The 21825-nt window shown below is 43.3% G+C and overlaps 2 protein-coding genes and 1 non-coding gene across 7 annotated transcripts in view; 1 reads left to right on the top strand and 2 right to left on the bottom strand.

The window, feature by feature from the left end:
• Window positions 1-4523: 4523 nt before the first annotated feature.
• On the bottom strand, window positions 4524-7701 carry hoxb2a (homeobox B2a). Its single transcript, XM_034088479.1, has 2 exons — window positions 7218-7701; window positions 4524-5855 (listed from the first exon to the last, which is right to left on the bottom strand). Exons 1-2 carry the CDS (start codon window positions 7699-7701, stop codon window positions 5074-5076), a joined length of 1266 nt encoding a protein of 421 aa, XP_033944370.1. The 3' UTR covers window positions 4524-5073.
• Window positions 7702-13745: 6044 nt separating this feature from the next.
• Window positions 13746-21825, bottom strand: part of hoxb3a (homeobox B3a) — a 68319-nt gene continuing 60239 nt past the window's right edge. For all 5 annotated transcript variants that reach the window (XM_071203925.1, XM_034088477.2, XM_071203926.1 and 2 more), the window contains one exon: window positions 13746-17421. In XM_071203925.1, the coding sequence (XP_071060026.1) occupies window positions 16568-17421 (854 nt within the window). In that variant the 3' untranslated portion in view covers window positions 13746-16567. The remainder of the gene's footprint in view (window positions 17422-21825) is intronic.
• On the top strand, window positions 19154-19236 carry trnal-uaa (transfer RNA leucine (anticodon UAA)). The gene has a single exon. It is a non-coding gene; the product is annotated as a tRNA-Leu (tRNA).

The following is a 21825-nucleotide window of genomic DNA, read 5'->3' as shown; positions in this document are numbered from 1 at the left end:
ATTATTGAAAGTGAATGTACCTGCAGGATTCTTGCTTTTAGAGCTTGTATCTTCATGGTTTAATGTCCTTATTGTGGGTCACGTTGGATACCAGCGTCCAAATTAGATAATGTAACATTACAATTAGGTACAATTACGCAAACCACACAGATCGATTCATAAGCTGTAACAAAAATACATTTTTGGTTTGCATGGTTGAGAAAAATCTGTCTGGTATGTCATAATGCAGGTTTGAATATTGGTTATCCATTGATTGATTTCACAATTTCTTAAATTATAAATGTCATGAAGTCACATATAAAGATTGTATTTAATAATAAGTATCAAATGCACACTTGTACATTTCAAAAAGCTGTTAGTAAATGAAAATACATGTTTCAAGATGTGGCAAATTGTTCTTATTATAGTTTCATATCGATCAAATCAGGTTAGGTTAGTTGAAATCAATAATATTAAGTTGAACCTTTATCTTTATTTAAACTTAATACTATTGCTTTCAACTAATAAACCTAAAACAATAACGTGAAATCTGTGGAGCCATACTTTGCCTTTCTGCTGCGTTTTGGAGACAGTTTTGCAACATCGGTATACAAGAGTTACCTTGAAGTCGTCCGTATAATCCCTCCACTTTGTCTGCCAGGTTGAGACGTGTGTCAGCAACAATAACGTGTGTGAGTCGAGCAGTGTTTGTGAGGGTAAAGTTTCCTCTTGACGCCCGGGATGATAAAAATCCAGCGCTCACATATATTTCACCAGTGCTGCTAAGTGGGTGATCTGTCACGCCTGAGTTATGCAATATCACACACAGACACACAAACACACACACACACACACACACACACACACACACACACACACACACACACACACACACACACACACACCAAAGAGGCAGAATCATAACAGTGATGGTGACGGTGATGTAGGAGATAAAGGAGCAGTCCGCATATTACAGCATGGCAGCAAGCCGACAGGCGGTGACAGCCAGGAGAGAGAGAGAGATTACTGACACACACACACACACACACTTGATTTGTCTCCCAGCATAATGCTCTGCAGTAATCTCTTTGTCTAGGATACACTCAGATGGAGAGTGTGTGTTGCAGTGGATGCCATATATTCAGTTTGGTTAACAGGCATTATTTAAAATAAGTTCAATATAAGCTTTATATGTACATAAAGTTGTTTTTTAATGATAGTTTATATTTCCTTAAAGTCCTTCCTACCCACTCATCACGTGCCATGTGCATTGAAGTTAGTTCACTAATATGAGCTTTATATATAATTCATGTGGTTGTTTATTTTCTGTGACTCGCACTAAACTTAAAGCTTAGCACTGATTACAGAACAATTACCTTTTTACAATATGTGTTCAACCTTTACCACATCTTGACAGATTGGCTTTAGACTGATTGTTTTTTTCCTCTGCCTCCAATTGTGCTCTTGATGGGATTTTAAAGACTTAACTGCCAAAAATAAATAAATAATCGAGGGGCCTGTGACGAAGTGTCAATCAAACATTCAAACTAGGCAGCGCAAGGTCACATATGAACATTCTGTTACTGCATTGCCTATTTATTACCTCAAATCTTTTCAGAAACATGTGTCAGCCTGCTGTTAAGCACCCACACACTGGAACAAGAAACTATGACAAAGTATGTCATTATAGTTTTAAGATCATGTTCATTTGCACTAAACTAAACTTTCAATTTCAAACTCTGGCCTTTTTTGATATAAAGGATTTGATTTAGTTTTTGATGTTTTTCTTATTTTTCTATTGTAACTGTTTGCTGTGTCACACTGTTTTAGTCACCTCTGCTCTGATTGGTTGTTTTCCTCCTAGATGCAAGTGTGCAAATCAGGAGTAAATATGACTAAAAGTTATCAACTGAACCGTTAAGCATAAGCAGGTAAAAGGCTTTAGCATTCTGAAATTGACAAATAAATGGGGTATAATAATCCTATCGAATATGTGCAAAGTTAATCGTTGCTGTTTTTTGTCCTGGCAAGTATTCCTTTATAGCTATAGCTCTGCAAAAACAATGTTGATAGAAATGATGCAGGGCAACATATCAGATGTGACATGATTGGTTACTTGCTAAATATTACTTACTGTATTTCTTTTATGTGACTGTCTTCAGTTTACCAGCCCAATAGATACCTATTTTTTGCAAATTAAAAGTTGAACATTTCGGGAAATACAATTATTTGGTTCATTAACTCGTCTGAAGCCAGTAGCAGCTTGTTTTAGCCCATTTTAGTTGGGTTTAGCCAGTTTAGCTCAACTGAGCTTAGTTTAGCTAATTTTAGCTCTTCTTATTTTAGCTCTGTTTTTCCGACAGTGGTGACGTGCCTAGATCAGTTGAGTTTCCCATGATTCTATACTGGGGTATGGAGCATGGTGGTCAAAAACATTTATTCTATTATATCTAATTCACATAATATGTCACTGCATTGATTACATGTAATGCCCTTACAGGACATAGAAAATATGAAACAGCATGAGGATTATGTTATTGTGCCTAAACATTCAAATATTAAATATTGTGCATTATTATTATTATTTTGTTGTTGTTGTTGTTGTTGTTGTTGTTGTTGTTGTAGTTATTATATTATTAATGTTATCGTTACTTTTTGTGGTAGTATAGCTTTATAACTATTTTAATATGTGATTGTCATTGTTATATTATTTTTTCCTTTGGTTTCCGTAGGACTTAAATCAACACAATTTAAAACCTGTCCTCAAATGCATCAGGTGGGTTTGTCTCTGTATGTGTTTTCATTATGTTATTGCATTGATAAAACATAGTGCAAGCATCAGTCGCAGTGAATATGAGTGGGGTTCTGATTTATTATTTGATATACCACATTTTAAGGAATTCCACGGAAACACTAAGTTATACCATGTTTAAATAAGGCTCTCCCAGATAAGGATTTTTATAATCTTTATCTAATTGTAATTGGCCTCAATTTTTCTCATGGTGATGGAGTGGTGATTCGGCAGGGTTTATTAAACCAAGAGTCCCTATGTGTTATGTAGGCTATTCAAAGGCATTCATTAATAGATCACTATTGACAATGTCATTGAAATATAACACCATGGTTTACTGGTTGTGTTACCAATATCAACCCACATGTTCCTATATTTTCTCGTATATGTTGCAGCCTGCTTATGTTTGTATGCCACTTTAATATCTAAAAATATTTTAATTCTACAAATATATCAAAAGATATTATGCAAATATATTATTATTGCTATTATAATTATAATGATATATTATTATATATCACTATTCTTATCCTTATTATATGCAAATGCACAGTAAACACCATGCCTGTCACATTGAGCAGTCATCCTGTAATGGCTGCCACTGCTCATTGTTCACATCCTGCTTTGTCTTCAGCGCCATTTTGACTGTGGGGGGAGGAGCAGCTAGTTAGCAACACACACAAACTACACTCTATCTCTCTTAACCATGTAACCATGCTAATTCAAGGTTTGCTCTAGATTTACCCTTCTATCTTAATGGAGGAGGATAATTAGCAATACAAGCTACAGTTAGCTTCACTAAAGTAGCTAGCTCATGTTAGCTCTGGGCCTCCTCAAAGACTATATTGTAGCATCTCTGCTGCTCTGACATGGTGGAAGCTAGGCCATGCTATGCTAACCATAGGCTCCAGGCCAGCTCCGAGGCAGAGGGCTACCAATGTAATGTTAAGCTAAGTGTGAAGGAGTTAATTGTGTGTGTGTGCGTGTGTGTGTGTGTGTGTGTGTGCGTGTGTGTGTGTGTGTGTGTGTGTGTGTGTGTGTGTGTGTGTGTGTGTGTGTGTGTGTGTGTGTGTGTGTGTGTGTGTGTGTGTGTGTGTGTGTGTGTGTGTGTGTGTGTGTGTGTGTGTGTGTGTGTGTGGAAACAATCGCTGTGGCCTCGGACTGTTTCTCCTCTTTTTATCTGCTCTGGAAAATATCTCGCTCTTAAGGGTTATCTCTGTGTAAACAACCATATCTGGGCCATGCCAGGGTATATCAGGCTATATGTTTATGTTGTAGCCTAAAGGGTGGGAAAACAAGATGGAACATTTAAACTGGAAACTAGCATCATGACACAACATTAAAATAGGATATCAGACGATCAAAAAAGTAAAATAACACATAGCCTCATGACATAGCCTTAAGCCTTATCTTAACAATTAGAATAAAAGAACAATCTGGTTTAAAACTAGGCTACCGCTTATGGAACAAAATATAGGCTATTTAAACAGATTCAAAATGTCCAATTTGGCAAAATATTGTAAAACTATTAACAATAAACATTAGCATAATAATAATAGGCTAATAGTTCTACTGAGGCTCATTTTGTTTGTTATTTACGATAGGCTATTAAAAAAATTCACTGTAAGCACTATTATCTTTCACTTCATACAAAAATATATTTAGGCTACTGCATGCCGTATATATTTTCACACAATTATTAGGTGTTATTAGGCACTCCGTTAATTAATTTAGCCAATACAAAGACATCGTAAATGTTTGTGTGTTTTTATTATTATTATTCCACTATGAAAATATATGTACAATAAATAATTTGGATTTTCACTATTAAAGAATCTCAATAAATAAACGGGTCTAAAACTCGGGTCATCAGCAGGGCTTCTCTGGAGTTGAGATTGTGTAAAAGCAGTCCAGCTTTCTGCATCGAACAGTTCCTGAGAAGTTATTTAGAATCCATGAAGCTGCACAAAAATGCACGAGGAAAAATCCACACAAACGGAAAAGGGCTAATCATTTGAACAAAAACGAGGCAATAAATAGGCTACCTGAAGAATGGACAAGAAAAAAAAACGTTTCGATGGTGGAAAAATGAATTGTTCCTTCGATGTTTAAAAATGTATTTAGGCCTATCTCTATATTATAGCTGCAAAATAACACCAGCAAAAATATATAAACCAATATTTTGAGAAGAACATAAATTCATTCAGAAATGTTGCCTCGAAGCATTAATGCTTTTTAAACAGCCGTCGCCTCCGCTCGATTGTTCACCCGTCCTCCTCTTTTATTAGTCTTCTTTATTTCTCTCAGAAGTTGAGGTTGTGCAGATCTATGGTGCACAGTGTGCTTGTGAATAAATCGAAGTCCTCCTCGGAGAAATCCACCGGGCTATCCAGGGAGCTCTGCAGGCTGGGAGACAGGCAGGAGTCCACGGCGAAGAAGGTGAGGTCGGGGAGCGAGGAGGTGGATGAGGACGCGTCAGCAGGAGCAGAGGAATCCCGCTGCTCGGAGAAGGACGGATCGGGTGCTGTGGGCCCGGCCTCGCTGAGCTGCATTAGACCCGGGATATCGGCGGAGTTCTGAGGCGCAGGAGGGGAGTCAGAGGAGCCAGATGCCCCTGGAAGCGGTGGGCGTTCAGGGCGGCTCAATCGGCCTCCCTCCTCCGGCGTGGGTTGTGTATTATCCCCGCTGTCATTCGCGTAGGCGGCCGAAGATGGATTGCAGCTCCCCGCCTCTCCGTCCGACGTCGCCTCCCCGGTGCCAGATGCTTCCAGCGGCTGACTCGAGTACGGAGAGGAGGCATCGGCGCCTTCGAGCGGCTCAAACCCGCCCGGGTCGATGGATTCATGCCCCCCTCCGTCCCGGTGGTGCGTAGTCTGGCGCTTGTGTTTCATGCGCCGGTTCTGGAACCAAACTTTCACCTGTCGCTCGGTCAGGTCCAACAGCGCGGCGATCTCCACCCTCCTGGGCCGGCATAGGTACTTGTTAAAGTGGAACTCCTTCTCCAGTTCCAGCAGCTGGGTGTTGGTGTAGGCGGTGCGCAGCCGTCGGGACCCGGCTCCACCATCCAGACCCGCATGGCTCGGGTCTGCAGAGACAAATACAAATAAAAGGAGAGCAAAATAATATTGGGGATTTATGTGTAAAATCTTTTGCCCTTTTTATTTTATAGTTCGTTTAAACTTCAAGTTGTAATCTATTTCATGAGAGCTGTAAAACCTCTGCAATTTTATTGCGTGCGAGATTTCCAACCAAGAAATAAGCTGCTTCAGCATCGAGCAGAAATCCCCTCGGCTCTTCTGTCTGTAATAAAACAGTAATAAAACACAAACACTCTCGTAAAAAATACTCCTTCCGATTACAGTAGCAGCCAAAGCCATAACTGTTAGAGCGGGCCAATTTGTTGATGGTAAAAAAATAATAATATAGTAAAAAGGCAGATAAAGGCAGATGATAATGGTAAAACTGTTTTCTCTTCTGTAAAGTCTGGCGTGAGAGGCTGCAGTATGAGATCAGAGAACCGAAAGAGAAGACAATAAATAGATCATGGGGAAATGTACAGGGAGATGTAGGAATGTCGATGTGACACCAAACATAACTTAAGCCATGAATAGCTTTGTGAATGAGGCAGAAAAGGCAGGAAATTGGGCGAGAAAGGAACACGAGACCTGGTGGGATTTTATGTGTGTGGAGAAAAAAAAAGTACAGTGATTGTAATGGAGGGCAGTGAAAAAGACAGCAATGGCCTAAACCCAAGACAATCTGATTGTGTGCAGTCTGTATCCTGTGTGCATGCAGCTACCTCCCCCAACCCCCACCCCATCATTCTGTTGCTCTGCCTCGCCATTATATTCCCTACCTCCATCCAATATGGCTACCCCCTCAGTTGTGTTATGAATATATAATGCCATGGCGACGCTGCTGAAGCCCCACCATGCACCCAAACAACAGAATCTGCAGAATGGATGAAAAACCCGCCTCTGTAGTCTTTACGCACAATGAAGAAGTGTATAGGCAGAACAACGGTTGGAAGTGTAAGCTTTAGATGGTGCATAATTAAAATGATGCAGACCTGTGCCTGGTTTGCACTCTTACAACTTCATTCTGAATGATAAACAAAAACAATGACCGATTTTGGAACATCGCGTTAAATGGTGCATGTGTACATGCATGATGAAGACTATAGAGCAAAGCACTGCAGCATAATGCAGGGGTGTCGATGTGGCTTCCCTGTTGACACAGCATCACAGCACTGCACTGCAAAATATACACACACACACACACACTGGAAAAAGACAATATTATCTAACCAAATCCTTGCTGTGTGTAATGCATGGTAAGTTATAGAGTGGATGTGAAATGAAGATGAACACAAAAATAAAGCACAAGCTGCATATCACACTCCCATCACACACACACACACACACACAGCCGCTCCCAGCATACCGACCTGTGGGTGACTCGATGCCCGCCGAAGCGTACCCGGAGGCGGTCGGCGACAGGGAGGAAGAGGCAGGGGGGATGATGGATATGCCACCGCTGGAGCTGCTCCCAGGCTTGGGGGGCTTCTTGGATGACTTCTTCTCCTTCATCCAGGGGAACTCGTGGGCCAGCGGTCCGGCCAGGATGGCGGTGGCCGGGGCAGGGGCCTGGCCGGGCGGGCAGGGCTGCTGGGCGGCTCGGTGCTGCGTCTGGAGGCCATTAGTGACGGAGGTCCTCCGGTTCTGCTGGCTCCTAGCAGTCGGTCTCGGCTGGCTGGCTGTGCAGGGGCTGAGGCTGGGGATGGTGTGCTCAAAGGGAGGCGGAATTACTGTCGAGTCCTTGATTGATGAAGTTTGAAATGACTCCAGGACGGCGGGGAAGGACGTCAGGCACTCTGCTAGGGACGGCTGGCTGTTTATAAAACCGATCTCCCTCTCAAATTCAAAATTCATTGCTCCCTCAAACCGGCTTCTACCTCAAACGGCGAGACCCCCGAAACAATCCCTTCCCCAAAATAAAACATACACACATGCAAGCACGCCCGCACACGCTCACAACACAATATGGCTTTGTACAAAAATAAATGAAAAAAAAAAACCACGAGCGTGTAAGGGTCCCGACAGCAATGGCGTAAATGCGGTGGCTATTTAATAATTGTATATTGGTGATATTACTAGCGTATGGGGACCTGGGTAGGCTAAACTGAAGATCTATGGGGCGAAATTGCAGCCAATTCCTGGTCACGTGACCGAATACAACCAATCAGGAGCCCGGGCCTGACGGCAGTGATGGCTGTGGGAAGCAGCATTATTATTTTCTGTGGCAGAGAGGGGCTATATCGTAGGATAGCTGCTATTGTTTAGTCCTCACGGGGGGTAAAGTCCAGGGAGAGAAAACGTGAAGGCGGCCGGTCGCCATGTGTGCTGTGTGGGCGGCGGGTCGGCGCATCCCGGCCCCGCGTTACGCACAAACAATAGCGCATCCCCCGGACACATTTCGGTCCTATGGGTGATGTAATGACTGTTAACATTAGGCTGGCCACCACCGTTTACAATATGGCTCGCTTAGAAAAAAAACTACTGTTTACACCACACAGATCATTAATCTTATAACGTGTGACAGAGGCTGAAAATCCTCAATTTAGAAAGTTTGGGAGGGTTTTAGATGGCGCAGCCGCTCAGGAGGAGAGGATGGAGAAGATTTCTGCAGATTCTAAACATTTAGATTTAACTGGGGAGGGAGGCAGCCTGTTGGTGTAAGTGAACATTTACATTTCTTAATAGACCTCTTCTTGTATTCGTGATGTAATGGCTTTCCCTAAGTGCGCGTATATGCTTAAAATAGTAAGCCTTTATGTTGTCTAAATACAATCCACCTTGAATAGCCTCTGCTGCACACTACCAAAGTGTTGCTAGCTTCTCTCACTCTCCACAGTGTGATGCATGAGTGTTAAAATGTTCGCTGTGTTTACGCACAGAGTTCACAGCGAGGTCGCTCCTGCATGGAAGGAGGGGAAGAGGCCTCCTGTTCCTCTTAGTCAAAAAATAATAATACAGCAGCAATAATGTAAACGCTAATACTAAGTGAGAGTGTGCTGATGGGGCATTCAGACTCCACAGGACGCACATGTAGATTTTTATAAAGATCAGGCAGTTTGGAGGAGCGTATTTTTAGGGAGGTCCCGAGGAGCCCCGAGTGGGAAAAGAAGTGCGGTGATCAATCTTTCAGGCCCCGCAAAGAGGCTGACAGCGGCCCCTCTCTGTGCCTGCATAACAAGCACACCTCTCTCTCCATTTCTCCCCTTTTAAATTCAGTATTCCATATTTTTACGCTGCTTTTCCGCAAAGTAAATACGCTCGTATGTCATGGAGAAATAATGTAGGCTATCTGTTGAGAAATAAACCAGAGACAAATGTACAACTTATTTAGCTCACACAGTCGTTTCCCTCTTGTTCCCATGCCATTTGGTTTGCCCTCTGACTCTGAGAGAGAGGCAACAGAAGCAGCAATGTGAGTGGGAGGGAAGTCATTGAGCAGCAGAAAGCAGCAGTGAGCAGGCCGAGGCGACTTGAACACACCACGCACTGCTGACCGAGCTCCTATCACAATACACCACAGCAGCTGCTTTCATTATAACATTTCTTACTTTTTTATCCATTTTTTTCTTGTTGTAAAATTCCGAGGAATTGATGGGGAGTTTTGCGGGAGAACAGATATTTGTTTCCGGGTGTGCTGGAATATGTTTTTACATTATTTTATTTATCAGTGGGCTCTTTTGTTTTGGAGATACTGAGGGTAAAACACGTATTTCTATTCCAGTTGAATTGTTATCGAATTTAAAATGTAACATTAATTATTGATATTTTTAATTAGTTCAAGTTCCGGGTAGAAATTGTAAATACAATTGTAAAATAATAGTAATACATATGAAAAAGACAAATTAAAAGACAAAGAAAAAAGTTTAAGATCTAATAGTTTCACTGTTATTGTTATTACTATTATTGATGGTATTATTTATTTCAAAGAACTCCAAAACATTTGAATACGTACTTGTATTTGTGTTTAATAGAGGACATTTGTGAAAAAAAAGTATATGTTGTGTAATAAGGTGTGCTCTTTAAAATACCTTAAAATACATCTTAAACTAAAGTATAGTCTAATCCACCTGAAGAGTGTGACCTTATTAGTTTTTAATTGTAACCTGGCTGGGAGTGTGTGTTCTGCAGTAATAGCTGCACCGAGCTCTGCGTCTGCTTTTATGAGGCAATAAATTAGATCCAATCTCTGCTTATTGGTGTTTTTATTGTCTGTTAGTCCAACGGAGATGTAAAGGGAAGTACGGCCATTATTTATGGGAGCCTGATTTATGTCCCAAGTTTTATGCTGCTCTCAGGCCTCAGCACGAGCGCGTTCAAGAGATAGAGATGTGTGGGGGGGGGGGGACACACCATGTGACCGGGCCGAGGCTTCGGGGCTTTTTTTAGACATAAACAGGAACACAAGACACAGAAACAAAAAGTTGAATGGGGTGAAAACATTGGGAGAGAGGAGTCTGATCTGTTTCTGCTCCCTGGCTTTACTCTGGTTATGTGGCCACACTTGGGGGTGGGGGGGGGGGGGGGTGACTTATTTTGATTCTCCTAAATAAGATTTCTCATGAAGATTAAGAGTAGAAAAAAAGACAACTGGGAAATAAAAAAAAGTTGATGGATGACATTGGTGTAATTGCGTAATAGTGACAAACAGGGGACTATAGTTGAATAGTCCAATACTAGCCTAAAGAGAATATCTGGGGTTGAAGAAAAGAAAAACCTCTTTGCTACTTTACATTAAGAAATAATGAGAGAACCCCTTTTGGAAATATGAATAGTAGATAGTTAACATGATGCTGGGGTGAATGACTAAGACATATATGCATACTATAACAAAGGATCATCATGCAGGCCTCACTCACAGCCAAAACGCTTGCCCCATGTTGAGTCATTTATGTTTCACAGAAGTGGTAAGTGAACGTAAAGGACAGTTTCAGCCCAAATTCCACAGTATGTATTTGACCTGTAGTGCTAACTGCAATAGATAGTCTGGTGCGTTGCCATGTGTCTGTCATATTAACCACAGAGACTCTCAGCCTTCTGTCCAGGTGACTGGAACTAGCACTTTGCTTGTTTACAAAGAAATACATTAAGAACTCAACAGAAACCATGACCCTGTTACTCAGAACATTCCATTGGACCTGTTTTCTGCATCGATATCTCTCCGGCCCATATCTCCAACATTCCCATCTTAACAGAGTAATAAAACGTTAAACAGTCCCTTTGTGAAAACATACCTATTGAATCATTTCAAATCATCATGTATATATATTATATAGTCATTCTTGCGAAAGTGTATTTGTTTTGTAGAGAAATTGAGTCCTAAATATTTTGTTCAGCATTTGTGACTTGTGAGAGATAAACATGATTCTTTAGATGCAATACTTTACAGTACTCGTCACTGAACTGTATAAGAATAGTTCTGACGGATCTTTTTCTGTAAAGATAGTTTGGAGGAATCAGCCAATCACGACAGAGCTAAAGAAGAGGACTCCAGCCACAGCAGGTTTTAGGTTTCAGTCCAGGAATAGTTGTTGGGTCCGACCTTAGACCTTCTCTGATGCTATATCTTGGTGTTACTAATCAGTACGCTCGATGAACACCGGCCATATACAGTAGCACAGTTTGTGTACTCCTTTCTACTTTGGAAAGCATAAAGGAGACCAGAAGCAGATTTGTATTTCTCCTAGATTGACGTTTTTTTGTACTTCTGTCATGTTACATGTCGCTCCAGGCTGTAGATGTGTTCTGACAGTGCGGCCATGCTTTAGCCTGCAGTACATCTGATATTCAATCCTGCACCAGTGTCAGGTCATCAGCAGACACAAGCTGCTGGAAACAAGGACCCCAGATCCTCAACAGCACATCGAGGCAGCGCATGGACCTGAGCCACATCATCGGATCTAATACACTCCGAAAACACTACTCAGCATATACCTTCGCTGAAAACACTACAACTTGACTTTAATTGAATGTATTATGTCAACAGATTTCACACAACTGCATTAGTTTAGTTGAAAGCAATACTATTACGTTTAAATACTAAATATTAGGTTCAACTTATTATGAGGGTTAGTTGTTGACATAATACATTTAATTAAAGTCAATATTTCAGTTTTGTTCAGTGCAAAGGTTGGCATTTATCTTAAGCAAATAGGAAAACATTTATATCAATTGGAAGAAATGTATATTTTGTCAACATTTGCTTGAAACCTAGCCTAACCCACACTGTATTTGTATATTGTTCCTTAATATTTATACAACTATTGTACCTTTTTCTGCCTGGGACCATGTACCATTTTGCCCTCAAAAAGGTATGCATCTAAAAGCAAGTCATTTGAATGTTGAAAAGATTTATAGGTGAAATATTGATGGTGACATGTATCCTTCAAAGGGTTAGTCTCCACAGATTAAGGCTTTATTATTCTCTATCACGGAAGCCAGCTGATCTTTAGAGGGTAGGGATTTGTTTGTATTGGTCATGTACAAATATGCACTACGACAGAACCAGACTTGAGTTCTGATAGCGCTGTTCAATAATTAGCATATTTAATAATGATGTTAGCCACGAAAATAGTGGTGCAGTCATGAGTCCTTACACCCGGGAATGCATTTTACCACTTTGTTATGAAGTCAATGTTTTTTTGTACGTGTTTTTGGTTACAAGGTCTGTGGTTGTTCTACGGCATAAAACACGTCGGTAACGGTAATACCCCACTGGTGAACGCACAACGCTTCAGTGTGTCATAAAAATGGCCGTTGCTAATAAGTGACTAAATAAGATAAACGCCATGACGCCAAACATTAGCCGCCTTTTGCTAAGTGTGGTGATGTGCGCCCATGCGACCGTGTTGTCGTTTGTTTATAGCACGGGGGGCAAACTCAAATACACAGTGGGCCGACATTTCAAAATGGGTACTAGTGGAGGGCCGACTGGTTCAATGTTTATTGCAGAACTTATTGAAATGAACTTATTGCACATATTAAACCTGGAACTAACAACGCTTCAATTACTGCCTATAAAAACAACATTAAACATTAAATAATCAGCTGCATTCATTTCTTATGGCTCTATCTGCAGCTTTTCAGAGTCACTTCTTATGGCTCTATCTGCAGCTTTTCAGAGTCACTTCTTATGGCTCTATCTGCAGCTTTTCAGAGTCACTTCTTATGAGTACATTTCTCCACCGGCCAACAACAGCGTCAACAAAACTATTCCCCTCAAAGAGAAACAAACATGCCCTGCTGTCGTGAGAGAGAAAGTGCAGAAGGAAGCATCCATTGGACTCAGTGTGCTGCTCTGAGATGCTAGTTCAAGCAGATACTTGGCATCTCATCTCGGGCTCAAGGTCATCAATGTTTGGGGTCCGGCTCTGAGCGGAGGAGACCCTCAGGATGGAGTGAAGGTGTGTGCAATACACCGGCGGGCCAGATCTAATAGGAATCAAAAATTATCCTGCGGACCGAAATTAAATCCACCACGGGCCTGATTTGGCCCCCGGGCCTTGAGTTTGACACATGTGGTCTATAGCATTGTGTTAGCTTTTTATTTCAGCCGACTGCATTTACGCTTAAAGTATCATAACGTGGCGTTTAGTATTCGGAAGTATCATAAACGTGTCTTTGCCACAGAGCTTATTTTCTCTCAATACCCTGAAATGAAATGGGGAAATCCCATATTTTGGTTGTGGGAGCCCTTGAGAGGCTAACTTCCTGTGGCCCTTGAGAGGCTAACTTCCTGTGGCCCTTGAGATGCTAACTTCCTGTTTGGCCAACACGTCATCAACGCATGCTCTTATTGTGTTCCTGACAGAAACACGGCCTAACCAATCAGTAATGCCCTTTCATTTCTTTAATGATTATTTACCACCACACCTGAGAATCATAGACAAACCGACGATAGCTCTGAATAACGTAACATTTTATTAAAGAATTTCTCGACAGACAACTCTCTCAACAGTGAAAGGAAAAGGAGCTACAAAGGACAAAAAAGAAGTTGTTTTTCTCCAAAAAGACTTTTTTCCAGCTAATAGTTTGTCTACATTTTTCCGACTAAGCTCGGATGAGTCACCAATCCCCCCCGAGCCTGCTCCCTGTACAAGCCAAGACATGTATGTACAAGGGTCATTTTAGGAACATAAAAACTACCTATCTTCTTCTAAAATACAAGAACTAAAAAATGTAACTTCAGTACATCGGACAAGAAGAAACACAACATTTTTTTTCTTTCATAACAGGTAAATACTAAAAAAGTACAGTATTTTTTCTCGATATAAATACATGAAGGATAAATAATAATAATACAAAACAGAAAGTCTTTTTAAACTGGCTATAACAAATAAATATTTATATATGAATGTTCACTCGAACACACATTGGCGAAAGACGCTTTGATTGGAGGGCCTTCCGTCTTCAAAATAAGATTTTATTATTATTATTATTATCTTTTACCTTTTAACCATCAAAATGTCAACTCTAAGTGCAACAATGATGCCCAGATGTGGAAAGCATGTGTGTAGATCTGCACTTTAAAACCATACAGAGGGTTTATGTCTAGAAGAGCAGAGTGAAATAGGGGTCCAACACACACACTTGTCATGTGTGATGTGTGTCCCCCCCACCGTCCTCACTGACAAATAAACCCAGTTGTTTTAAATATGTGTGAAATACATCAGCTCAGATTTCTGGGACATGCATTTTTGTTCAAATATATACCCTGTGTCCACGTTAAAAGTCAAGATATGTGAGAACAAAATAAAACAATATTATAAGGTGATAGAAAGAGAGATAGAGAAAGAGAGGGAGAGACAGACAGAGGACAATGACGTAGCCAAACATAAATAAATATTGTTCTCCACTCTTATTATTTACCCTGTGTCGATGATGTGCTAAAATAAGAACATTAAACATGTCTCTTCCGTGTCCTCTCATGTGTTTGTTCAAAGATGTCAACAGCTGGCGTGACCCCGCTGTGGGTGTGTGGCAACGAAAGGAAGCTAGCTTAGCGTTGCTGTGTGTGTGTGATTAGCTAAAGTAGCTTAGCACAGCAGTGTGTGTATGGGAGCTACTTTAGCCTCGTGTAGCTTCTTAAACCCTGTTAGATTGATGGGAGGGGTGGTGAATGCATATGTGGGGATGTGTGTGTGTGTGTGTGTGTGGGGGGGGGGGGGGCGGCGGTCTGTGGCGGGTTGTGGGATGTGTAGCCTCCTTCAGAAGCCATGTGCTGCTGCCACAGACAGGAGAGTGTTAGTAGTGGATCGGAGAGAGGCGGGGACAGCAGGAGGAGAACGAGACGGAGAGACGGAGAACATCCAGTGGTTTTTATGCTCTGTGGAACGAGGGAGACATATTTGTGCTCTCCCTCTCTCAGCTGATGGAGAGGACGGTTCTCCACATAGCTCAGCCCGGCTGACAACAACATGTGTAGCCTGGAGGGGGAGAGAGCCCGGCGCCATAAATCTAACCACCTCGTTAACTGCCCATTAAAAAATTTCATTTAGCAGCCGGGAGTTTGTATATGTGTGTGTCTTAGGGGGAAGGTTTCCTTATCATAGTACACATTTAAAACCGCATACTCCAAGCTCTAACAGCAGGCCAGCTGGACGGCAATTTGCCCCACCCACACACACACATCATACTTAGAGGTGTTCTTTCATATTTGATTTTTGGGGGGTTTCTGACAAATATATTTATTTCTGAATCTCTAGTACTCAGTATATAGTTGTTTTGATTGACTGTGCCGATGATCAGTCTAACACTGACTAAACAATGGTGCTCACCATAAATCCTGTTGTGCTGTACAGCTGCCGATATGTCTCTGCTACACTCCCACAAGATGAGCTCCCTGACGTGTATTGTCCCCAGGGGACGTGGGAGACTGTAAACCTCTTCTTCCACGCCTCAAGCTTGTATCTTGGTCGAATGCACTTATTGTGAGTCGCTTTGGATAAAAGCGTCAGCTAAATGCAATGTAATGTACAATATGCCTCACTGCCCTGGGACAGAGTGGAGTGTACACTGCTCTAAAAAAGGGTTCATGTGAGATGCCTAAACGTGGGTACAAAATCAAGAGTTCTAATGGAACAATCACTGGTAAAGTATACTTAAATATTAGGCAGTTTTAATGTGCAAGTTAAATGATTCATGGGTAAATCTGATAATGCTCGCTTTAATTCTTGAACATACGGAAGAAAATTAGGGCCACCTGTGAACAAATGTTGAATTCTTAGTTCTGAGAAAAGTCTGAATTCTGTCTTTAATCTCAGCACTTAAAATAATAAATTAAGATCTCAAAAATGTTGTCAACGTGGCACTCATCCTCTTTCGTATGAACATTCCTAATTTCGAACTGTCTGATAATGTAATGTTTCAGGAGCGGATCGTAAGTTTGGTTCCTGTTTGAAAGTGTTTTAGCACCACCATTGATTTGAGTGTCTCTTGGAACGTGTCTGTCCCTCGCTGCGGCTTATTACAGCCCTACCTTTGTGTTTACAGCTAACTGCACTTTCAGAGTAACAGTGAACGCCCTCATACTGGTCAGGCCGTGTAAACAGGGGGGGGGGGCTCTCTGAGGCTGTAGGGCACAGGACAAACCACTGGATGGCTCCTGTCTGTCTCCTTGTGGCCCCCCTGCTGTCCCCGTGCAGCAGCAGGTCCCCACATGTTAGTTAGTCTGTTAGTCTGTCGTCTTCACTACTTCCTACGTTGTCGTGTTGTTGCAAACCTGCTACAGGTGAGTGAGCTTGGGTGCTTCCTGGATTCTGCCCTGAGTCGAGGTGTGGTGCGCCGACAGCTCGGTGTACGTCTGGTGGGGGGGCGGGTCGCAGGGGCCCGGGGGGCCCCCTCCACCCACATGGTGCCCGTTGGCACCCGACATGGGCCCCGCACCATTGTAGTCCATGTTTTGGTGGTGGGGTGGCGTGGGGCCGAGGTGGTTTAGCCCGTACATGGAGGGCCCCGAGCCAGGCATGGGTTCCACATAGCTGCCCCCCCCCACGTACACTGGACTGGCCTGCATGTTGTTGGGAGTTCCGTAGCCAGCGTTACTGGCCATGCCGTGGTGAGGGTGGGGGTCGCCGTAGTCCGGGTCTGGGGAGCCGTACTTATGCTGGGGGGGGCAGCCCTTCATGGGGACGTTGGAGTAGGCAGTGGACATGGAGTAGGACACTCCCTGGTGGGGTTTGCCGAAGGATGGCGGAGATGGGACGTCGTAGCCCGCCCCACCCCCTCCCATAGGGTGCATGGAGTTGAGGAAGCTGGCGGAGGACTGCATGGTCAGGGGGGGGGAGCCAGCGGGTGAGGGCCCTCCAGAACTGGAGCTGAGGCCCTTGGACTTCTGGTCCTTCTTGTATTTCATGCGTCGGTTCTGGAACCAGATCTTGATCTGCCGCTCGGACAGGTTCAGCAGGTTGGCCATCTCCACGCGGCGCGGCCGGCACAGGTACCGGTTGAAGTGGAACTCCTTCTCCAGCTCCACCAGCTGAGCGCTGGTGTAGGCCGTACGGGCCCGCTTAGACGAGGCTGAAGACCCGCTGGTGGGACTCTTCTCCCCACTGCTGCCACTCTCTGCTCCTCCTGATACTGAGGAGAGGAGAACAAGGGTCCAACAGAGAAAGGGCAAGTCAATATAAAATGACATAATGATATTGATAAGATACAAGCACAAATAAAAACAAGGGAGCACAAAGGCCTTGGCAATGGGAAAATGGAAATGGGAGAAATGTGCAGAAGAGGAGTGGAAATGTGCAAAAAGAAGATGAACAGAGCCTAAAGGAAGAGAGAATAAGCCACTCAGGCTGCATGCTGGAGGAAATTGAAAGCATTCAGCTTCTTAATAAAGCAGAGGGGGGTCCAGGCTCTGGCTGAATTACCCCCTGATATTAGTTGTCAACACTTCATAACAGTGGCAGTTATTAAGAGACGGAGGGCCCGGCGCTGGCCGAGGGCAGCCAAATTGCATCTTGGCAGGAAAGACAAACCCCCACAGCAGCAGCAGCAGCAGCGGCAGCAGCAGCTGCAGCGGCAGCGGCAGCGGCAGCAGCGGCAGCGGCAGCGGCAGCGGCAGCGGCAGCGGCAGCGGCAGCGGCAGCGGCAGCGGCACAAGACTGAGCTGATGTAGACCTGCACTCACTTCATCAGCAGCTGCAGTCACGCTTCTCGCCGCACGTATGTGATACTTATACTAACGACTAATACAGCTGGGAAATATTGGGATTTGCTCATACACTTCAACTGTTGCCACATAGTTTTCAAAATGCCAATGTCTGCATTCTTTTCAGAAGGAGACGATGTTGTTATTCAGGCCATTGAGTCCTTTAACATCAACGTAATCCGCTGCTGTCATGACTTTGTGTGTTAAGAGCAACACAACTAGATTATATGTGGCGATCCGTCACAATCTATGGTTATCCTCAAATCTTTTCATTATTTACGCAAAGAAATTATTCAAAAGAAATGTTTGCAAGGTGCTTCAAATAATTTGGCAGCAAGTAACACAAATGGTACACCTTACAACAGACGGGTTGTCCTGACGACTGTTAAGCCCCTTTCACACATGCCCTTTTACTAACAATGAGAAAAGATAGGAAAATAATGTTGGCTTAAATAATGAACAAAAGAAGTTTAGATCCTAAAGGTTTGCAAGAAGCCTGGATAGAAAGGTTGAACTGCTGGGCTCTTGGAAGGAGCTACATTAGTACAGGAACACACGTCACTGTTTGATCATCAGTCAGGTTGAACCGGACGATCTCCGCGCTGCTGCTGCTGCTCGTCAGGGTCACGTGATGCAGCAGGCCTGCCTGAAGGGGATGGTGTTCAGTTCTGGTTGAAATGTGAGAGCTGTTGATTCAACTGCTCGGCTATTTCGGAGGCTGCACTTTGGTGCTGTGAGGCGTGCTTCTAATATTATCTCCAACGCCAAATATATCAATAAGGGTAGAGTATAATCAAATACAACACAAACCTTAGTATAATAACTCCCATGAAATTAATTGTAGCTATTGCATACCTAACACACACATTGTTTATTGGTGTGCAGCTGGTACACTAGATGGCTAGGGTCAGGAAGGCCTGTTGGTACAAGGGTAGGAGCACATAGAAAGAACTTAATGATGAACATTGGAAGTGCAGCGTATACATAGTGGAAGCGCAATATAGGCATGTGAAGCGCATGCAAAGTAACATTGCATGTTGAATAGTGAGAGCATCGGGAGAAGAAGTGAAGCGACTGCTAAGGGCAGAGGAAGTGTATGTGAAGCGCAAAGGAGCTAATGTGAAGCAAAGGTGTTGGACACAGGAAGCGGTCTGATAGATAACCAGGATGGCCGAGTGGTTAAGGCGTCGGACTTAAGATCCGATGGGCGTATGCCCTCGTGGGTTCGAACCCCACTCCTGGTAGATATTTAAAACATTTGCAGCCAACCATTAAAGAGCCCGCATTGAGATCAATGATATATCTGATCTTCTCACAGTAATGCTGTGCGAAGGGAGCGAATACGAAGCACACGTTAGCAAGAGCACAAGAGGCTCCAAGGCAGAACCAGGGTTGGTGTCTAGGAACAAATCCATTCTAGCATAAACCATGTTCCAGAGGTGTCGAGCGTGGTGTGATAATATTTGCAATGTTTATTTGAGCATCCATTTCAAATGGCATTTTCAGCCCCCGTTGTGTTCACACCGCCCAGAGCCCGACTGGTGCTGCCGCGGCTGCGTCATGACGTCACCGTTTACGTCGCTGATTTTCTCCCCAACGGCGCCGGGTCGATGATCGTGTTGCTTTTAATCACACGAAGCCAGAAAGATTAAATGAAATAACTGCTTCTCAACCCTTATGCTTTTCTATAAGTGCTGTGGTTCATTGTTTATTAATGTGTTTCAGCTGCAATTACCGACCGCTGCAGAGCTGCCCGCTGTTCGGCATCACAACGCTGTCAGGAACGTTTCTCTGGTATACGATGGGTGATGTTAGCATAGCAACCGAAGCTAAACTGACTATCTTGACTACTTGTTGCTATCCTATCGTGGCATAAGCCGTTTTCTACAGGCACATTTGACCGGCGTATTTTTATTATGATTCTTCTTGTGATAGTCGGACACGACAACCTGTGCAGCCCATGTATTGGTTCCATCTGATAGCTGCTATCATACAAAACAAAATGTCTGCCTCTCTCCACAATGATCGATAACAGTGAACGGGTGGTCAAAGTAAGGTACAGATAAACAGAATCACACGAAGCCTGGTTAGTGTTGCCTGACTTTATAAAGTGTGTGGTCGCGTTCTAGTCACTTTGCTCAGCGCTACTGCCTGTTACAACTTTCATTTGCCGTACTCGCCATAAACTGTTAGCTCAGGTTGACCCCGCCCCTGCCCCCGACGTAAGCGTGACGTATGCGGTTCTTGCTTGTAGACCGACAATTTTTTGGTGCTTGGTAAGCACCGGTTTTTGGTGCTTAGAGCCGGCTCCGCTGCGGTGTGAACAGGAAAAAACGGTGCTTATCAGGCTCAAGCTCCGAACCGGCCCTGGAACCGTGTCGGTGTGAAAGGGGCATCACAGAGCGGGGACATTCTCATTGTATCAAATTCTGGTTAACAAACAGCCTAATCTCTTTCCCACTCTCCTCCCAGTCATCTGGAAGCTTCCTAATACTCATATTCATTAAGGCACAACATATTCTTTTCTCATTGATAACTACCCATTCCAATAACGGATCTGTCTGCCTCAATGACTGTTTCCTTGTCCTGTTATCAGACATGATATTCAGATGTATCATGCTGTATTCTTCCCCATCGCTAATATCTTTCATTTCAAACATCATTCTTCCTCTCTCTGAAAAATCTACTCATCTGTTATCGTACATGACATTTAAATTCACTGTGTTCATATCTGTGGATTACCAAGACGGTGCCACGAGGAGATGACGAGGAGAGGGCAATCAGAAGGCAAGTGATAATAACCAGAGGGTGTGAGAGGTGATGAGGAAGGTAAGTGATGAGGAAGATGCACTGATCAGTTGTTACTGATTGTGTCTTTATCCAGTTCTGCTTTTTTAGGTCCTTCTACGCAAGATGTGACTAAATACCGTCGGAACACCAGATCTATTTCTCCTCCAATGGCTTTGTTTATCCCAGATGCAACTTTCTCAATGTTTCCTTTGTGTGCCCAGCAGCCAGCGCTTTAAGGGGACATTGATGTCAAAGTAAGTATGGATGAAGAGCAGTGTATCCACGCGCCGTGTGTCTGTGCTGTAAGCAGACCTCGTTCAGTGTGTCACCCATCACAGGTGTACAGGTCCCCACACAGGCATGATGGAACCAGCCTCATTATGACGATAAGCCTCAGGGAAATCTGCACCAGGCTTTTTGTTTGCCAATCAATTCTTCTATCCTGCTGCTCCCTCTAAAAAACACACAATTATTTGTTTTTACAAAGTGAAGTGATGAAATAAGAAGGATACAAAGTGTTCATTGGTTGGTATCGTGAAATGGAGACGTGTTGCTAGGTGTGCTTCTTGGATTGAAACCAGGCGAGCTGAAGCCTTCTGTTTCCAGCCCCTCTGCCCTACATGCAGTACAGGTCTTTACGGATCTCCTCTCAAACTAAGTGCTCGTTTTTGTACGCAAATATTGGAAGAAAATATGTTGTTGGTACACAACATATACATTAAATAAACTAACCATCCTCTTCCTAAAAAATGAATATATAGTGTATATTTACTGTATTCTCTTGCTGATCACTTGCATACCGCCATGCCTCTGACCTTTGGCCTATTTCACTGCTCACAACATGCAGGGGTTTTGACAGGTGCTTGATTGATGTGTGAGTCATCAAAAGGCTCAGTTACCAAACAAAGTGTGGAGCAGAATTGAAATCTTAGGTTCAAGCTTTTCAGCTTCCATTTGATCACGCTTTCTCAGGGAGATGGAAGAAGCCTTACAGTGAACCCAGCCCACCAGTCACTTGTTCACCCTAACGCCGGATCAGATGC

This window comes from Pseudochaenichthys georgianus, chromosome 8 (assembly GCF_902827115.2).
Source record: "Pseudochaenichthys georgianus chromosome 8, fPseGeo1.2, whole genome shotgun sequence".
NCBI lineage: Eukaryota > Metazoa > Chordata > Actinopteri > Perciformes > Channichthyidae > Pseudochaenichthys > Pseudochaenichthys georgianus.
The sequence above is the reverse complement of the archived record's forward strand: the minus strand, read 5'-3'. Positions and strand labels throughout refer to the sequence as shown.

What these genes read in the sequence shown, in the direction of transcription:
- hoxb2a (XM_034088479.1), bottom strand. Translation starts at nt 7,701, where the DNA reads ATGAATTTTGAATTTGAGAGGGAGATCGGTTTTATAAACAGCCAGCCG. An exon ending in GGGCATCGAGTCACCCACAG is followed by an intron (nt 5,856 to 7,217) that starts GTCGGTATGCTG and finishes TTGTCTCTGCAG; the next exon opens with ACCCGAGCCATGCGGGTCTG.